The sequence below is a fragment of the Myxine glutinosa genome, chromosome 2, assembly GCF_964187855.1.
Source record: "Myxine glutinosa chromosome 2, kmMyxGlut1.1, whole genome shotgun sequence".
Taxonomy (NCBI): Eukaryota; Metazoa; Chordata; class Myxini; order Myxiniformes; family Myxinidae; genus Myxine; species Myxine glutinosa.
The window spans coordinates 89913276-89933492 of NC_136262.1; the positions used below are offsets into that span (position 1 = coordinate 89913276).

Genomic DNA, 20217 nt, shown 5'->3' on the forward strand with positions numbered 1-20217 from the left:
TCATGGTTTTGTGGGCGAGAAAAGATCATGGTTTTGTGGGCGAGAAAAGATCATGGTTTTGTGGGCGAGAAAAGATCATGGTTATGTGCGTGAGAAAAGATCATGGTTTCGTGGGCGAGAAAAGATCATGGTTTTGTGGGCGAGAAAAGATCATGGTTTTGTGGGCGAGAAAAGATAATGGTTTTGTGGGTGAGAAAAGATAATGGTTTTGTGGGCGAGAAAAGATCATGGTTTTGTGGGCGAGAAAAGATCATGGTTTTGTGGGCGAGAGAAGATCATGGTTTTGTGGGCGAGAGAAGATCATGGTTTTGTGGGCGATAAAAGATAATGGTTTTGTGGGCGAGAAAAGATCATGGTTTTGTGGGCGAGAAAAGATCATGGTTTTGTGGGCGAGAAAAGATCATGGTTTTGTGGGCGAGAAAAGATCATGGTTTTGTGGGCGAGAAAAGATCATGGTTTTGTGGGCGAGAGAAGATCATGGTTTTGTGGGCGAGAAAAGATCATGGTTTTGTGGGCGAGAAAAGATCATGGTTTTGTGGGTGAGAAAAGATCATGGTTTTGTGGGTGAGAAAAGATCATGGTTTTGTGGGCGAGAAAAGATCATGGTTTTGTGGGCGAGAAAAGATCATGGTTTTGTGGGCGAGAGAAGATCATGGTTTTGTGGGCGAGAAAAAATCATGGTTTTGTGGGCGAGAGAAGATCATGGTTTTGTGGGCGAGAAAAGATCATGGTTTCGTGGGCGAGAAAAGATCATGGTTGTGTGGGCGAGAAAAGATCATGGTTTTGTGGGCGAGAAAAGATCATGGTTTTGTGGGCGAGAAAAGATCATGGTTTTGTGGGCGAGAAAAGATCATGGTTTTGTGGGCGAGAAAAGATCATGGTTTTGTGGGCGAGAAAAGATCATGGTTTTGTGGGCGAGAAAAGATCATGGTTTTGTGGGCGAGAAAAGATCATGGTTTTGTGGGCGAGAAAAGATCATGGTTTTGTGGGCGAGAAAAGATCATGGTTTTGTGGGCGAGAAAAGATCATGGTTTTGTGGGCGAGAAAAGATCATGGTTTTGTGGGTGACAAAAGATCATGGTTTGTGGGCGAGAAAAGATCATGGTTTTGTGGGCGAGAAAAGATCATGGTTTCGTGGGCGAGAAAAGATCATGGTTTCGTGGGCGAGAAAAGATCATGGTTTCGTGGGCGAGAAAAGATCATGGTTTCGTGGGCGAGAAAAGATCATGGTTGTGTGGGCGAGAAAAGATCATGGTTTTGTGGGCGAGAAAAGATCATGGTTTTGTGGGCGAGAAAAGATCATGGTTTTGTGGGCGAGAAAAGATCATGGTTTTGTGGGCGAGAAAAGATCATGGTTTTGTGGGCGAGAAAAGATCATGGTTTTGTGGGCGAGAAAAGATCATGGTTTTGTGGGCGAGAAAAGATCATTGTTTGTGGGCGAGAAAAGATCATGGTTTTGTGGGCGAGAAAAGATCATGGTTTCGTGGGCGAGAAAAGATCATGGTTTCGTGGGCGAGAAAAGATCATGGTTTTGTGGGCGAGAAAAGATCATGGTTTTGTGGGCGAGAAAAGATCATGGTTATGTGCGTGAGAAAAGATCATGGTTTTGTGGGCGAGAAAAGATCATGGTTTCGTGGGCGAGAAAAGATCATGGTTTCGTGGGCGAGAAAAGATCATGGTTTTGTGGGCGAGAAAAGATCATGGTTTTGTGGGCGAGAAAAGATCATGGTTTTGTGGGCGAGAAAAGATCATGGTTATGTGCGTGAGAAAAGATCATGGTTTTGTGGGCGAGAAAAGATCATGGTTTTGTGGGCGAGAAAAGATCATGGTTTTGTGGGCGAGAAAAGATCATGGTTTTGTGGGCGAGAAAAGATCATGGTTTTGTGGGCGAGAAAAGATCATGGTTTTGTGGGCGAGAAAAGATCATGGTTATGTGCGTGAGAAAAGATCATGGTCTCGTGGGCGAGAAAAGATCATGGTTTTGTGGGCGAGAAAAGATCATGGTTTTGTGGGCGAGAAAAGATCATGGTTTTGTGGGCGAGAAAAGATCATGGTTTTGTGGGCGAGAAAAGATCATGGTTTTGTGGGTGAGAAAATATCATGGTTTTGGATGGGGGATGATCTGAGATGGTCGTGATCGAACAGCTGTCTTGAACACCTGGCGGGAAGAATGAGATTGAAAACAATGCGAAAGTTGGTTCCACAGGTGGGGAAAAAGGGGAACAAATGAGGGGATATGAGCAGTGATTCTAGATTTTGGGAGTTTCACCAGTAGTGGGGAGGCTTAGCCCAAATATTCAAAAGAATTGTGCATTTTGTGATACAAGCACCAAATTTGGCACAAATGTACATTAATATGTTGCGAACATTTTCAGATATTGGGCCACTTGAAATTCCGTAATTTTTTTTTCAAATTTTTTCAAATTTCGTAATTTCAAATTTTTCGGGTGACACCGTCACAATTTCGGTCTTCGAGGCCGGCCGATAGGCAAAGTGTGACCGGAAGGGACGAGGTTCTCCTGACCACGTGGCCCTCGATCTGGGAAGCGAGAGGCGTTCCATTAGTGGACGCGCCCCTCACGCCCGACTTTTGGGCGGCCCCGGCAGGCCGTTTGTTTTGACGTTCCGTGACAGGCCCCGCACCCCCACCTCCGGGCCGACCGGAAGCTTGTGCTGAGTACATCATACCTGAACAACTCAGTGAGGCAGAACACAGCAGTGCACACCAGGGTGACCCCTTCAGTGCATAAACCAATTAACCTGTCCACTGCAGGGCATATAGAAATGAAGTTATTTTCTGCATATAATAATAATATAAGTTCAGTTCTATATAACAATTTCTGTTATCACCACTACCACTACAACTACCACTACTACAAGCTTTGTCTGGAATTTTGTGGACTAACAGACAAACAGACATACAGACAAGCTGGGATCAAAACATTACCTCCTTCCACCATTGAGTGTAGAGGTAAACATCATGGAAATTATATCATGCCCTAGATTTAATTCATGCTTACCCGTGTATTTGCTTCACTGGTTCACAAGGTCTTTTGCATACATGTAATTCAGACTCTCGTCTTCATTGCTGACCACACAATGTTCGCAACATATTAATGTACATTTGTGCCAAATTTGGTGCTTGTATCACAAAATGCACAATTCTTTTGAATATTTGGGCTAAGCCGCCCCACTATATCGGCCGGCCTCGAAGACCGAAATTGTGACGGTGTCACCCGAAAAATTTGAAATTACGAAATTTGAAAAAATTTGAAAAATAAAATTACGGAATTTCAAGTGGCCCAATATCTGAAAATGTTCGCAACATATTAATGTACATTTGTGCCAAATTTGGTGCTTGTATCACAAAATGCACAACAGGTTTGCTATGCTGCTACACTACAGAAGAAACTCCCTGCAGTATTTATTTACTCCCGGTTTATTTACTTCACGTAATATGTGAATTACATGTCCATGCACATGTGAAATACAGTTTGTTTATAAATCCTCTACTTGCACACGATTCAGCCTTGAAAATACGGGCGAAAATAAAAATTTGTTTTTACGAAGGATTTCACTATTTTCTTTCTTCTGCATTATGAGAACGTATACCTTCTTTGGGGAGTGTATAATAGAACGCTGCCACGATCGCTCCGAAGAAAACATACATTTAATCTCATTTCCTCACCGCAAATTGTAATGTACATTTGTTGACTCAAAATGGTACTTTTATGTAATGATAGAGGACGCGTTGTTCAGTCTTCAAATGTACAACAGAGGCCGATGGAGCCTCAGCTGTACTGAGCGAACAAAATGGTGGCGATTTGATTATGAAGCCCCTCTCCACAGGGAAACCTGAAAAGGAATGACAATCAGACAGGTGGAGAATATATAAGTCGAGATTATGACTTTGTAATGTACCCATCCTATTAAAAAAAAATTTAATTAAATTAATCTCTCTATATTATAAAAGAAAGTTTTTGTTTGTTTGTCTGCGGAAGCTAATCTCCTGAACGGTGAAAGATAGGAGGAAATCTCGAATACAAAAAATGTCGGGACGAGCCCCGGGAAGGTTATAGGCGAGGTGGCGAGGCTGGTCGAGGCCGCTTCGGCCGGGCTTGGCCCATTTCGCAATTAAAAGCTGAGCTGAATTATAGTAGTCAATCGTCTACGGCCGCGGGGTAAAAGATGAATTATAGCAGTAAATCTTCTACGGCCGCGGGTAATAGCTGAATTATGGTAGTAAATTCATTCAAAAAGAACCAAAAATGTCGGGACGGGTCCCGGGAAGGTCAGAGGCGAGGTAGTGAGGCCGGTCGAGGTCGCATCGGCCGGGCTGGGCCCATTTCACAATTAAAAGCTGAGCTGAATTAGAGTAGTCAATCTTCTACGGCCGCGAGTGAAAGCTGAATTATAGTAGTCAATTCATTCAAAAAGAACCAAAAATGTCGGGACGGGACCCCGGGAAGGTTATAGGCTAGGTGGCGAGGCCGGTCGAGGCCCACCTCGGCCGAGCTGGGCCCATTTCACAATTAAAAGCTGAGCTGAATTATAGTAGACAATCTTCTATGGCCGCGAGTAAAAGCTGAATTATGGTAGTAAATTCATTCAAAAAGAAACAAAAATGTCGGGACGGGCCCCAGGAAGGTCAGAGGCTAGGTGGTGAGGCCGGCCAAGGCCGCATCGGCCGGGCTGAGCCCATTTCGCAATTAAAAGCTGAGCTGAATTATAGTAGTCAATCTTCTACGGCCGTGAGTAAAAGCTGAATTATAGTAAATTCATTCAAAAAGAAGCAAAAACGTCGGGACGGGCCCCGGGAAGGTTATAGGCTAGGTGGCGAGGCCGGTCGAGGCCTCATCGGCCGGGCTGGGCCCATTTCGCAATTAAAAGCTGAGCTGAATTATAGTAGTCAATCTTCTACGGCCACGAGTAAAAGCTGAATTATAGTCGTCAATTCATTCAGAAAGAAGCAAAAATGTCGGGACGGGCCCCGGGAAGGTTATAGGCTAGGTGGCGAGGCCGGTCGAGGCCTCATCGGCCGGGCTGGGCCCATTTCGCAATTAAAAGCCGAGCTAAATTATAGTAATCAATCTTCTACGGCCGCGAGTAAAAGCTGAATTATGGCAGTAAATTCATGTTTTAAAGAACCAAAAATGTCGGAGCGGGCCCCGGGAAGGTTATAGGCTAGGTGGCGAGGCCGGTCGAGGCCCACCACAGCCGGGCCGGGCCCATTTCGCCATTAAAAGCTGAGCTGAATTATAGTAGTCAAACTTCTACGGCCGTGAGTAAAAGCTGAATTATAGTAATCAATCTTGTACGGCCGCGAGTAAAAGCTGAATTATCGTCGTAAATTCATTCAAAAAGAACCAAAAATGTCGGGACGGGATCCCGGGAAGGTTATAGGCGAGGGGGCGAGGCCGGTCGAGGCCCACCTCCGCCGAGCTGGGCCCATTTCACAATTAAAAGCTGAGCTGAATTATAGTAGACAATCTTCTATGGCTGCGAGTAAAAGCTGAATTATGGTAGTAAATTCATTCAAGAAGAGCCAAAAATGTCGGGACGGGCCCCAGGAAGGATAAAGGCTAGATGGCGAGCCCGGTCGAGGCAGCATCGGCCAGGCTGGGCCCATTTCACAATTAAAAGCTGAGCTGAATTATAATAGTCAATCGTCTACGGCCGTGAGTAAAAGCTGAATTATAGTAGTAAATTCATTCAAAAAGAACCAAAAATGTCGGGACGGGCCCCGGGAATGCGAGGCTAGGTGGCGAGGCCGGTCAAGGCGGCTTCGGCCGGGCCGGGCCAATTTCGCAATTAAAAGGTGAGCTGAATTATAGTAGTCAATCTTCTACGGCCGTGAGTAAAAGCTGAATTATACTAGTCAATCTTCTACGGCTACGAGTAAAAGCTGGATTATAGTAGTCAATCTTCTCCGGCTACGAGTAAAAGCTGGATTATAGTAGTCAATCTTCTACGGCTACGAGTAAAAGCTGAATTATAGCAGTCAATCTTCTACGGCTACGAGTAAAAGCTGAATTATAGTAGTCAATCTTCTACGGCCACGAGAAAAAGCTGGATTGTAGTAGTCAATTCTACGGCTACGAGTAAAAGCTGAATTATAGGAGTCAATCCTCTTCGGCTATGAGTAATAGCTGGATTATAGTGGTCAATCTTCTACGGCCACAAGTAAAAGCTGGATTATAGTAGTCAATCTTCTACGGCTACGAGTAAAAGCTGAATTATAGCAGTCAATCTTCTACGGCCATGAGTAAAAGCTATATTATAGTAGTCTATCTTCTACGGCCGTGAGTAAAAGCTGAATTATAGTAGTCAATCTTCTCCGGCCATGAGTAAAAGCTGAATTATAGTAGTCAATCTTCTTCGGCCATGAGTAAAAGCTGAATTATAGTAGTCAATCTTCTACGGCCATAAGTAAAAGCTGAATTATAGTAGTCAATCTTCTACGGCCTTGAGTAAAAGCTGAATTTATAGTCGTCAATCTTCTACGGCCGTGAGTAAAAGCTGAATTATAGTCATCAATCTTCTCCGGCCGTGAGTAAAAGCTGAATTATAGTAGTCAATCTTCTATGGCCACGAGTAAAAGCTGAATTATAGTAGTCAATCTTATATGGCCACGAGTAAAAGCTGGATTATAGTCGTCAATCTTCTACGGCCGTGAGTAAAAGTTGAATTATAGTAGTCAATCTTCTACGGCCACGAGTAAAAGCTGAATTATAGTAGTCAATCTTATACGGCCGTGAATAAAAGCTGAATTATAGTAATCAATCTTCTTTGGCCATGAGTAAAAGCTGAATTATAGTAGTCAATCTTCTACGGCCGTGAGTAAAAGCTGAATTATAGTCGTCAATCTTCTACGGCCGCGAGTAAAAGCTGAATTTATAGAAGTCAATCTTCTACGGCCATGAGTAAAACCTGAATTATAGTCGTCAATCTTCTCCGGCCGTGAGTAAAAGCTGAATTATAGTAGTCAATCTTCTACGGCCACGAGTAAAAGCTGAATTATAGTAGTCAATCTTCTATGGCCATGAGTAAAAGCTGGATTATAGTTGTCAATCTTCTACGGCTATGAGTAAAAGCTGAATTATAGTAGTCAATCTTCTACGGCCGTGAGTAAAAGTTGAATTTTCGTAGTCAATCTTCTACGGCCACGAGTAAAAGCTGAATTATAGTAGTCAATCTTATATGGCCGTGAGTAAAAGCTGAATTATAGTAGTCAATCTTCTACGGCCGTGAGTAAAAGCTGAATTATAGTAGTCAATCTTCTACGGCCACGAGTAAAAGCTGAATTATAGTAGTCAATCTTCTATGGCCACGAGTAAAAGCTGGATTATAGTTGTCAATCTTCTACGGCTATGAGTAAAAGCTGAATTATAGTCGTCAATCTTCTACGGCCGTGAGTAAAAGTTGAATTGTAGTAGTCAATCTTCTACGGCCGTGAGTAAAAGCTGAATTATAGTAGTCAATCTTCTTTGGCCATGAGTAAAAGCTGAATTATAGTATTCAATCTTCTACGGCCGCGAGTAAAAGCTGAATTTATAGTAGTCAATCTTCTACGGCCGTGAGTAAAAGCTGAAATTATAGTCGTCAATCTTCTACGGCCGTGAGTAAAAGCTGAATTATAGTAGTCAATCTTCTACGGCCACGAGTAAAAGCTGAATTATAGTAGTCAATCTTCTACGGCCGTGAGTAAAAGTTGAATTATAGTAGTCAATCTTCTACGGCTGTGAGTAAAAGTTGAATTATAGTAGTCAATCTTCTACGGCCACGAGTAAAAGCTGAATTATAGTCGTCAATCTTCTCCGGCCGTGAGTAAAAGCTGGATTATAGTTGTCAATCTTCTACGGCTATGAGTAAAAGCTGAATTATAGTCGTCAATCTTCTACGGCCGTGAGTAAAAGTTGAATTATAGTAGTCAATCTTCTACGGCCACGAGTAAAAGCTGAATTATAGTAGTCAATCTTTTACGGCCGTGAGTAAAAGCTGAATTATAGTAGTCAATCTTCTACGGCCATGAGTAAAAGCTGAATTATAGTAGTCAATCTTCTATGGTCACGAGTAAAAGCTGGATTATAGTAGTCAATCCTCTACGGCTATGAGTAAAAGCTGAATTGTAGTAGTCAATCTTCCACGGCCATGAGTAAAAGCTGAATTATAGTAGTCAATCCTCTACGGCCACGAGTAAAAGCTGAATTATAGTAGTCAATCTTCTACGGCCGTGAGTAAAAGCTGAATTATAGTAGTCAATCTTCTACGGCCGTGAGTAAAAGCTGAATTATAGTAGTCAATCTTCTACGGCCGCAAGTAAAAGCTGAATTATAGTCTTAAATTCATTAAAAATGAACCCGGGCAACGCCGGGTGCTTTCATCGAGTCTATAATAAAAGAGAATGTGTGTGTGTGTGTGTGTGTGTACATGTGTATATGTATATGTGTGTATGTATACGTGTGTATGTACGTGTGTGTGTGTGTGTGTGTGTGTATCACTGTGTCAGTATGCGTGTCTCCTCCATAACTCCAAAATCATGACACCTGGCGGCCCAAAACGTTGCATGCATACTATAGCCCAGGAGCATTAGCCAAAAATGAAGGGGAAGCCTAGAAGAAATGAGTAGAAAGCTGATTTTTTGCACAGAGCTCCAGAATGTCATGTGGATACCCACAGTACAAAGTCCCACGAGTCCCACCTTGTGGCATTTTCAAAATTCAAGATGTTCGCCGGTTAGACGGAAAAACACCGATATCTCATGTACTTCCGATCAATCCATAGAACATCTTTGACGTCATCTGGTTTCAAGCTGGAATCACTCCCACCGACTTCGGCAGCTACCAAATTCCACAGCTACAGAGCATACCATGCTGTTCAGCAGTGGCAGGGGAATGAACTGCTGCCAACTGAGTGGAGGTGGCAGTACACAGAGGGACTACTTGTTCCAATCGAGACTGATAGGCCTGTCGCCCCTGAGAAAGTGCTGAAAATGATATCTTGTGGATGCAAGGCGGGGTGTGAAAACGATGCACTTGCTACAAGTCTGGTCTGGAGTGTACTTTCTTGTGTACTGTTTGTAATGGCCATAATTGCAAAAACTCTCGGGACATTGATTTAGAGGGTGATAACAGTGTTTAAGTCAGGAATAAGAAAAGTGACATTCACTTAACACGGTACTGTCCAAAACACTAGAATCAGGTTGGGATGACTGGGATCAAAGAGTTGGTCTGCTTTTGTGTCGTATTGTAATTAAATGTCAAATCCCCATGTGTTGTTTACCTCTTGCAGGCCTTGTGGTCACAATGTGAAACATTTTGCATTAAATAAAATAATAGCAAATTAAACTTATCATGATTTTGATGTTTTTTTGCATTACAGCAGCGGCAATTTTGTCAGACATCTTGGATTATATCTACATATCATTATATCTGAGGTCACTGAAATATATTCTATTAAAATCCTAGTGTGCTAAAACATATATTTAGCCACGAAAAGTACACTTTTATGAGGTTCTAGGCAGAAGTTATCCATATTTATGTATTTTCCATCCAACCGGCGGCCATCTTGAATTTTGAAAATGCCACAAGGTGGGACTCGTGGGACTTTATATTGTGGGCATCCACATGGTATTCTGAAGCTCTGTGCAAAAAATCAGCTTTCTGCTAATTTCTTCTAGGTCCTAACCTAATGCTCCTGGGCTACTAAGGGAACGCCAATGGAGTGCATTAATGAAAACTGGGTATTTGGCTAAATTTAAACACCTCTTTTGAAGATTAATCAATGGCTTGCCTTCATGAAAGGCTTATACTTGCTCAGCTCAACTTCACCGGAGTCTCAGCCGCCATTTTGATTCGGCCTACTCAAAAGGCCCTGCCTTGGGAACATGATCTATTCTCATGGACTAATTAAAGTGTATACTGCAATCAAACTATGATTTCGGATTTGAGGATTGGATCTCATGGACTAAATAAGTGTCGAAATCAGGAGTGACATCTGAAAATGTTAAGAAATTACCGATTCTTATAAGTAAGCATATAAGCATATTTATTTGAGGAAGGCTATGCTCACCACTTCCTCACTATTCAGCGATGCGATGGGTGGGATTTGCTAGCGTTTTGTGACCTTACTCCTCCGAGATCCCAAGATTAATCGGGCCGAAACCTTATAGCCACCACCTGTCGCCATCTCCGAGGTAGATCCATATACGTACAATCTACCCTACCCCATACGGGTACAATGTCAGTTTGTGTTTCTACAGATGTCTGTCGCCCTTCATAAGGGTAGGTTTTAAAGGATTCAGCCCAAATACCTGTACAATTGGTGAGATTGTGAGCTCCAATCGTCAAATATTGTATCAGATGTGAAAACCAACTGGTGCAACGATTGGTAAATAGCGAAGGAGTGACATGACGTCTTAATTGCGAATTATTCAAAAACCGAAAATAGTACAAACACAACCTACACATTACTTAAAGGTAATTTTACTGCTCATCTTACGACATAACTCTCCGACAAAATCACACAAAAAGTCAAACCGACACATAAAACACAAAATAAGGGTAGCGGTAGACAAGATGGGGAGAGAGGGGGAAGGACACAAACACAACATTTGAGAGGGGACATCGAGAGAACTGTGGCAGGGAGAGGGCTTGGGGGGAGGTGGGAGAGGTATAAAACATATGGACACTGCAAGGACTTCCAGGAAAGGAGTTAGAATTTCAAAAAAGTGTATCTGGGGTGAATTAGCGGGGGTAGAAAAGATCAAGGTTTGGGATGGGGGAAGATAAGTGATGGTGAAGAGATGGTGGTGGTTCATTTTATTTTGATGTTTGAGGTCCACACGGTTAAGAAGGGGCACGGGAGGAAGTGCTGTTGGCAGGGTGCAGATCTTTGAAAAGGACCTAAGAGCGGGGATGTGGTGGGGGCGAAGATGGGCAGGGGGGGGGGGAGCTGGGGGTGTGTGGACGAAGGGGAAGCTCAGAGGGGCACGACTAAGGGGAAGCTGATATGGGGTGGGTAGAGATATGGAAAGTATGAAGGGGATCATTATTATGGACATTATGACATGTACACCATCATATTTACTTCTGAGGTAAAGGTGATTGGATTGGATCATGCTTCCAGGTACAATGGCAATTTGTGTTTGTTTGTAGACCCCGGGATGTATCCAGCCAGGCAGAGCTTACGAGTGGATCCTGGTAAGAGGCAATCAAAGCTGAAAGGATGAAAACACGGATATAAAATAGTGAATGCATAAATATTATCCATTTCTAAAAGCACGAGTATTTCTTGGTGGTGGAATATGAATATAACGGGAAATAAAAATGTGCATTTAGTGTACGTAGATGTCATCGATTTTATGAACCAAATTAAAATAGTTCAGCTATAGTTGTACAGATTAGGGAAATAGCCTTCGTGAATGACGTAGAAGCAGGAAAAAGAATTGTATGTTTAAAAGACATCACAAAACAGGGAACATAACTTTAAAATGTTATACTTAGATGGAAATACACATCATATCATGATTGGGGATGTTGAAGTGCTAAAGATTTCAATGATGGGGATTGTCATAAGAAATATTGTAATAATGGAGGTTATGATGTTGGACATCATGATAATGGACATTATGATGCTGAGGATTCGGATGAAGGTTGTGATGATGGAGATCGTGATAATGTCATTGTAGTTAATGATGACCTAATGAAAATCAATATCATAAGCGATAACTGTGATAATGCGGGTTATGTTCAGGAGATTGTGATCAGAGATTCATGGATGATAAATATATCGTAATGATGAAGAGTGATTTTGGAGATTCATATGAGATTGTTCTTCATCAAATCATGATTGAAGAACCTCGTGATTATTGAGACGTATTTAGATCATATTGCATTTACAGGTGGACAGGCAGTAAGAGATGGTGATGTGCTACAGCACCTTCCTGTAGGCACCACAGCCATTTTCTACTTGTATGACCTGGGTCCACAAATCAACTGGTCTACAGTATGTCATCTTCAACTACAACCTGACGCTGGTTATTAATGACCTGGTACCCAACAGTACAGAAGATGGAAGTGCAGTGTGTCCACAAATTACCGTTCCAAATTCAAACCATAATAAAAAAATAATGAAATGGGATATGATGATGTGGTTTGCTGCATGTGAAAGGACATTTCTCAAAGTTTTATTGTCAAGTTTTGCCAAGCTCGTTTATCACCATCAGGACACGTCTCTGTGAGCACCCCTTGTCACATAACATGAGGTGATACTTGATCTTCTAGGTTTGCTTCAGCATTCATACATTTCGTCTCCATTGCAGCCCAAATCCTCTTCATCAGATCCGCAATATCTGAAATCATCGTTCGGTACACCAGGTCCTTCACCTAACCCCATAGAAAACAAGATGGCTGCCATAACATGTGATCTATGACGTCACAAGTATCATAAAAACATCCACATGAGTGTCACTCCTACCCTGAAAGTTTTGTCTCAATCGGACACGTGGTTTCTGAGAAAACCGAGATTTAGCCCATACGGATGGATGTACATACGGACGGATGGACATTCTGAAAATGCAATGCCTCCAGCCACCTTTGAGGGGGGGGGGGGGGGGGGGTGGCATAAAAAAAAATCCAGAGGGGGTGATGTCCGGCGAACGTGGTGGCCATGGTATCGGACCGTCACGCCCAATCCATTGATCAATGAAGTGTTTAGGTAATCACACACTATCAGACTCCAGTATGGGGGAGCTCCATGTTGGTAAGTGACCTTTGGTTGCAGGTCTGCCAATTATGGGAGTACAAGATTGCAGGTACACCTACATATCAATATAATTGTCAGACTTCATGGTGGCTTCAGCAAAAAAGAATGGCCCAATGATTCAGTCATGCATTAGGCCACACAACACATTAATCTTTTTTGTGCTCAAGTTTGTGGACTTCACGGGACAACTCGGCCACAAATCCTGACGTTAGCAGCAGCTCCCTGGTGGTAGTCTGCATTTTTTCAGCAGCTCCCTGGTGGTAGTCTGAATTTTTTCAGCAGCTCCCTGGTGGTAGTCTGCATTTTTTCAGCAGCTCCCTGGTGGTAGTCTGAATTTTTTCAGCAGCTCCCTGGTGGTAGTCTGCATTTTTTTCAGCAGCTCCCTGGTGGTAGTCTGAATTTTTTCAGCAACTCCCTGGTGGTAGTCTGCATTTTTTCAGCAGCCCCCTGGTGGTAGTCTGCATTTTTTCAGCAGCTCCCTGGTGGTAGTCTGCATTTTTTCAGCAGCTCCCTGGTGGTAGTCTGCATTTTTTCAGCAGCTCCCTGGTGGTAGTCTGAATTTTTTCAGCAGCTCCCTGGTGGTAGTCTGAATGGACTGATGTAATGTATTCAACATCCTTACCACTTGCTCTTGGCTAGACTACCAACTTCCTCTGTAGTCGTCCTCTCGCCTATCTTACTACCAGTCTCCATAAACCTTTTGTGCCACTCACGAATCGTTTTCCTCGATGGTGACTGTCTTCCATAGGTTGTCCAGAAACTTCGTTGAACCTGTGTAGTTTATTTGATCTCACAGGAGACACCTGGAAACAAAAGAAATGTCAATAAAACTTTGAGAAATGTTCTTTCACATGCAATTAACTGGATTGTTGCATATACCATTTCATATATTTTTTGTATAAACGGTTTGAATTTGGATGTAATTTGTGGCCACCCTGTATTTTTTTTTGCATAGGTATCGAGGTTCATGATAAAGTAGGATAACAGGGGGAAAAGGGTCGGCAAAGGGAAAACAGTAGGACACCAAGGTAATGATGCATCACAGTACAAGATGAGGAAGCGTGGGCGAAGGGTGGGAACAGGGTCTCAGTGGGAACATCTCAGGGTGGTAATGTTATGGGAATGTGCAAATATTTTCATTGGGATGTTTCTATCATGCTGCACTAATTTTGATCTCTTCCAGGACCCTGCTGTTCTTCACTTGCATCTCTGATGCGTTACAGGCCTTGCTGTGCCGTTACACCCTCTCTCTGGCTCTCTACTACTTGTGCTACACCCGACCACCATTTGTCTATGGCTCTGAGCAGGCGTTCTCCGCAAGTCCTCATCGCCCTGTGCAGTTACGTATCTTCCACACAACATGAAAAGTTTGCTTTCCAGGTTATATCTTAAATCATTTTTAATGATTGTAGAGAGCCAGAGATTCAGCCTATCAGTGGGATACAAAACATAAACTGTTCAGCCTGGTGGATGGAGGTATGGTCTCTACCGAGTGCCGTTCTAGTTATTACTATTACCAGTAAAAAGCCCATCAAATATGATGGGTTGGCACAGTTTATTCGACGGTGCAGCCTCGTGAGCGTGCCAAAGCATGAAGCCTCGGCCTAGTGTCAGGTGTGCTTATACGTTCATTATTTATTAGACATCATACGGATGTAAATGAACACTCATTTCACTCTGCTCGCGTTGCACATCACGTGCAGCGAATTTCACCTCCCTGCGCCTTGCATTTATTGTTCTTTTTAAAAAACGCTTCTGTACACCGCCCTTGAGGCTCGGTTTGCAAGCCGCCGTCTACAATTCCAATAGAACATACATAATTACTCTTTTATGGAAAATGTTTTTCGAGTTTGTTTTATCCTCAAACATAGACCATACTGAACACACATTCATGTTAAACGATTGGCCTTTAAAACCTTCCCTTCAGATATCTGATTCGATGCGAAGATTTGAAGGTAATTTCAGGATACATGTTTTTGTTTGTCTGCACAGCCTTGCATGTGTCTGTTACACGTTCCATTATGCAAAGTGCATTCTGGAGACTGTATACATTCACAACGTCAGTCGTGGAACGTTTCCACTACGCCAAGCTGTTCGGGTAACGTCACCCGCCGCCATCGTCACACCTTCATCACACCAGAACCCTCCCAGGATTTATCGAATCTTTCTTGCATTGTGTTTGTATTACTTTTTGATGACGTATAACCATCAACTTGACCTGAATGATGGCATATGATCAAAATGGCTGCCTTTTTCAGCTTCTCCACTTACCCCACCCATCGTTCTATCATTGGCCCTTGCAATTCATTGTATTTGTGTTGTGCCGCAGACATGTGCCTGTTATGGAGCTTTTACATTATGGATGGCTTTTTACGTCAACCACCCACTCTACACTCCTCCATGTGTGTACATTTCCGGGTCAAGCATGCATTTTTAGACCAATAGCTACAAGTCAACAACACTGGGCACTAAATACATCAATAAATGGTTAATTTGATTAATTTTTAAAAGGGTATTGAGATTTCTCTTTGCCACCTACACGAGAAATTTACCTGTAGGGAAACTTTTTAAAATGCCATTGGAGGTGAAAGCCAAAACAAGATCCAAAACCCGAGTTCTGATACCTGGTAATTATCACTTTTTTAAATTCACAATGGCAAATCATAAAAATGCACGCTCACCTCTGAACTCTCTCACCTGGGTTCAAATGTTGGACCAGCTATAAACTTTCATCCTGGTGGTTCGTGTGCAGGGTGATGCATCATTGTGTGCGCCGTCTATTAGATGGATGTTAAGCTGGGTGTCCCATCTGCCAGTATTCGTTGGAGGACATTAGAGATCGCACTGTCTTTCGCGAAGGGTAGGCGTGCTACCTCTGGCACCTTGGCCAAATTCCAAGGCTTAAAAAACAATTCTTACATGATCTAAGGCTCGTAATGGAGCTGACACACACACACACACACACACACACACACACACACACACACACACACACACACACACACACACACACACACCCTTTTAAATACGGAATGCCAAGCAAGGAAGCAGCACGTACCATTTTTGGAGTCTTTGGTATTATTGTGGGGGTTTGAACCGCCGACCTCAGAGGGGACGATCTTACCATTTCACCACCGAATCTGGCTTGACCCACCTTCCCTCTATCTCACAACAACATGTACCTAATCCCCAAGTTCAGGTGAACATTCTGAAAATGCTCAGCTTATGTTACATGAATCATAGTCATTTATCAGTATACATGTGATATTGTGATGATGACATGATAACACATGTATCATCACAAGGCAGTCAGCACCTGATAGCCATCCTACAGCAAGCCATATTAAAATGACACTAATTCCTATTTTATTACTTAACTGTGTGTGTACTTCTTCCTGCAGCATACAAGCAAACGATAATATACCTACTACTCTTCATTGTACGTATCTGGCACACCAACATGTCACGATACATAAGAATCTTTGCTTAGTTAGGATTTCATTTCAATAACTGATCAGGATATATTCCCCACTTCGTCCACTCTCCCCTACTCTTCTTTCTCTCTTTCATCCTCTTTATTTATTTATTTTCTCAATTTGAATTTTTTCAGTGAGGTGGGCCAAGTTTCTACCATACTTGCATCATGTCTGCCATAATTTGTCCAACCTAAACACCTTGTATTGCACCATTTGGTCTTTCTGGCCTTGGGTCATTTCATTACAAGCTAACCAAACCCAATTTAAGATAGGTAGTGATATTTATATTTACTACTTCCTGTTTGCCTTGTTCTTTTACTCTTAAAGTTGAATGAATTATCTCATCTGTGATGCTCAATTAAATTAAGGGAAACAACTGAAATATCAAAAGGATACTCCCTAAAGTAGCATCGTTAGGTGTAGAGAGGGAAAACTTGGGTGGCTAACCCCACAAGGAGCTGGGATTCATTGGGGCCATGAAACTAGTGATTGAAGAATCACTGATGTCTGTAGTCCACCAGATGAGGTGCCAGCGACTTAGTCTTAGATAAAAAAAATTTAAACCACCTTTAGAGGCCATTTTTCCCCGCAAGCGGGGGTTGGCCTTTTTCGGGGACTGTGGTTGTTGTTGTTTTTTGGTCCCCTTTTTGAAGCAATGTTTTACGGCCGGATGCCCTTCCTGCCACCAACCCTTTTTGCCGCCTTTAACGACAAACAGGGAATTACCAGTGAACTGGTACTCAATTAGCCGACCTCGGAAGGATGACAGGCCGAGTCAACCCCCCTGGCGTTAATTCAGCGATCGACCGGGATTCGAACCCAGGATCCTAGGATCCTAAGCTGGCACCCTAGCCGCTAGCCCAACACCAGGGACTTATCTTAGATGATCCACAAAAATTAACAGCTTTCATTGTTGTATCCGCAGTTAGCTATCTACATGATGAATACATCCATTTCTGATGTGTTTTTCCCATGATACTTTGCACATTGAGGAGAGGGTTTTGTCCAAGTTTTGTGGAGGAACTTGTACATATTGTTGTAACCGCGGGTCATCGCAGTTGTCTGGCATGAATCCCAGCAGGCCACTCCAACAGCGGACATACCGGTCAGCTGGTTCGGCCATCCCGCGCCAGATTACAGGTCTTTCCACTCTGATACCATGCTTGTGGGACCGTATTTAAGTTTTAAGTTTTAAGTTTAAGTTAAGACCGTAAATTAAGTTTTCCTCAGAGCTGCTAATTGGTACCACATGCCTCATCTCTAATTAACTGCCAAGAGAGCTGAGGAGGCGGCACAGTCTGGATATACAGCATTAATTTCCATTGCCAATTTGACCTCAACAGACTTTCCCTAATTTCAATGTGATCACTGCAGATCAAATTCACCCCGAGACCAGGTATATTTAATTGTAACCATGTACGGGGGAAGGAAATACAAGGAGCAAGCAATTAGAATCAATAATAACACCCCCTTAACCTCTACCGATATGCGCCCATGAACTAACGGGATCCTTAATTATCTATCTCTTAACGGGCCCACCGGCCCATTCATATCTCGGGAGACAGACAATAGATAGAGTCTGACAAGACAGGAAATGCCCCGGCTGTGCCGGCTGGACACAGCTTGAGCCCTTGACATGACAAGCAAGCAAATTAATAGCTCTAGGCCACAGTCCGATCCCAGAGAGGATGAAAATATGGGCATGGTTGGCGGGTCATCTCAGTCACCGTGGGCGTGGTGGGGAGCGCAGCATTTCACGTTCAGGACTCAGCGAAGTTCCCAGCATCTGCTCTGATGCGTACGGGTTACACCTGCTTGTGTAACTTTTGCTCCCACGCTCAGCTGTGATGCACTTAGCCCCTCCCCTCTGGTCTGCCATTGGCCTATAACCCAGTCTGTGGATGGGGCAAACCCTTCCCCACCCTCACCTCAATGGTTTGCTTGGTGGTCGGTGTGGGGTTCATGGCCTTTCCTGCCAATACTTGTGCCGACGGCCTGTCATCACCCTTGAAAAGTACATAAATGACAGATGACAGAGGCTAGAACATAAAACAAAGGCTCAGAGTTGGCTGTTTTAGACACGCATCATTAGGAAGGGTGTACATCATATGATCTATTTCTCAAGCTAAGAAAGATTATTATAATACCAGGGTTCGCAAATTAAAATCTGATACCACTGCAGGCTAGTACAAACAGATTAAAACATTTATCCAAGGTCCACAGGCCCCAGCCTCTATTACGATACCAGGTATTGATTCTGATGATCCACAACAATACAAAAACACAGGTAACATAATCAACAAACATTTTATTGCTATAGCAGAGCATTTACCCAGAATTGATAGAACAAAGCTACCAGCATACCTACCCTCCCTGTTAAGATCTCCTCGTGTCCAACCCCAACAGGTCTATAAATCAATTATGTAAACTTGCATTACAAAAAGCAAGCATTTCTGGAGACCTACCTGTGCGAGTAATCCGTGAATTTGCTTATGAATTAAGTTTTCCCCTGGCATATCGTCCTGAAGGTCCAGGTACACTCACCTCTGAGCTGTCTATCCTGGATTTGAATGTTGGCCCAGCTACAACCTGCCATCCTGGTGTCTCACAGGCAGGGGGAGGCATCAATGTGTGCCGTCCATCGGACGGACGTTAAAGTGGCGTCCCGTCTGCCAGTATTAGTTGGTGGACGTTTAAGATGCCATGTTGTCTTTTGGGAAGAGTAGGTGAGTTATCACAGGCACCCTGAACAAATGCCAAAGTCCTGCCCCTGGGAAGGCAATGGCAAACTACCCAACATAGCTCTTGCAAATAAACTGCTTAAGTAGCACTGTAAAGAGTATGGTGCATATCATCATCATCATCATCATCATCATATGTTAAGAAAGCGGAAGCTAACATGCATGATGACATTTTTTTTGCAATATGTTTTTTATCCACCTATTAGGTATGCGAAGCTGGAAACTACTTTGTGCTCGTGTACCTACGTGACATCCGCATGGCTGGCAAGTCTCCCGCAGCATCACAATCGTGGAGACCCTTCGTTTTCAGAGACATCATCATAGTTGGTGCAATTTAACCCACAATTAACATGGTGTGGTGCAGCGTTTAGGAACAGTGGTCCTAAAGAAGGTTGTGAAGGAGCTGTGCTCCTACGCGAGTCGAAAGGATTGACGCGACAAAAGACGGGAATTCGTCCGAGTTTCTTTATTGAGCAAAACCAAAACTCGGGTACTCTGAAAAGCCCATTTATCGGGCGGCAATATATATATGCAATCAAACACGTCATGCCGAAGCGTTTGCCCGGGAAAGGCGAGACTGGGCGTGCCCGGGCGAGCCCGGGAAAGGCGAGTCTGGACATGCCCGGGAAAGGCGAGACCGGGCGTGCCCGGGAAAGACGAGTCTGGGCATGCCCGGGAAAGGCGAGACTGGGCGGCCTGGGCGAGCCCGGGAAAGGCGAGGCCGGGCATGCCCGGGAAAGGCGCGTCTGGGCATGTCTGGGCGGCCTGGGCGAGCCCGGTACAGTGATCGCTCCCTGGTTGCGTCTTCGGCAGGTGTAAGGCGATTGTGTATGCTCAGCGGCAACCACTACACGTGCCCCCCGAGAATCGACTTGCACCGGCAGGGTCAATTTAAGGGGGGTCCTGATGACCCGGCCGAAGCGACCCCTGGAGGGTCGTGGGGGGGCCGGTGTGGTGGTGGGTGGTCGAGCGGGGGGAACCGTGGACGGGGGGCGGCCTCGCCGCGGAGGAAGGGCCAACCGTGGTGGTTGGTCGACGTCCACGTGCGCCGGCTTGAGGCGGTCCACCCAAATCCGGTCCGACCTGCCGCCGACGTCGACGACGAAAGACTTGTCGTCCCGTCGCAGGACCCGGAAGGGCCCGTCGTACGGCGGCCGAAGTGGCCCCCGGTGTGCGTCATGACGCACAAAAACGTACTCCGCTGTGCGAAGCGCTGGGGGGACGTAGGACTGGGG

General features: G+C 44.0%; 1 protein-coding gene across 1 annotated transcript in view; it reads left to right on the forward strand.

Moving 5' to 3' along the window:
- Positions 1–20217, forward strand: part of LOC137421593 (very-long-chain enoyl-CoA reductase-like) — a 48339-nt gene that overhangs the window by 9865 nt on the left and 18257 nt on the right. Inside the window, exons 4-10 of the mRNA XM_068107801.2 lie at positions 11157–11201; positions 11903–12006; positions 13989–14104; positions 14758–14863; positions 15095–15167; positions 16167–16204; positions 19189–19246. Of these exons, the coding sequence (XP_067963902.1) occupies positions 11157–11201; positions 11903–12006; positions 13989–14104; positions 14758–14863; positions 15095–15167; positions 16167–16204; positions 19189–19246 (540 nt within the window). The remainder of the gene's footprint in view (positions 1–11156; positions 11202–11902; positions 12007–13988; positions 14105–14757; positions 14864–15094; positions 15168–16166; positions 16205–19188; positions 19247–20217) is intronic.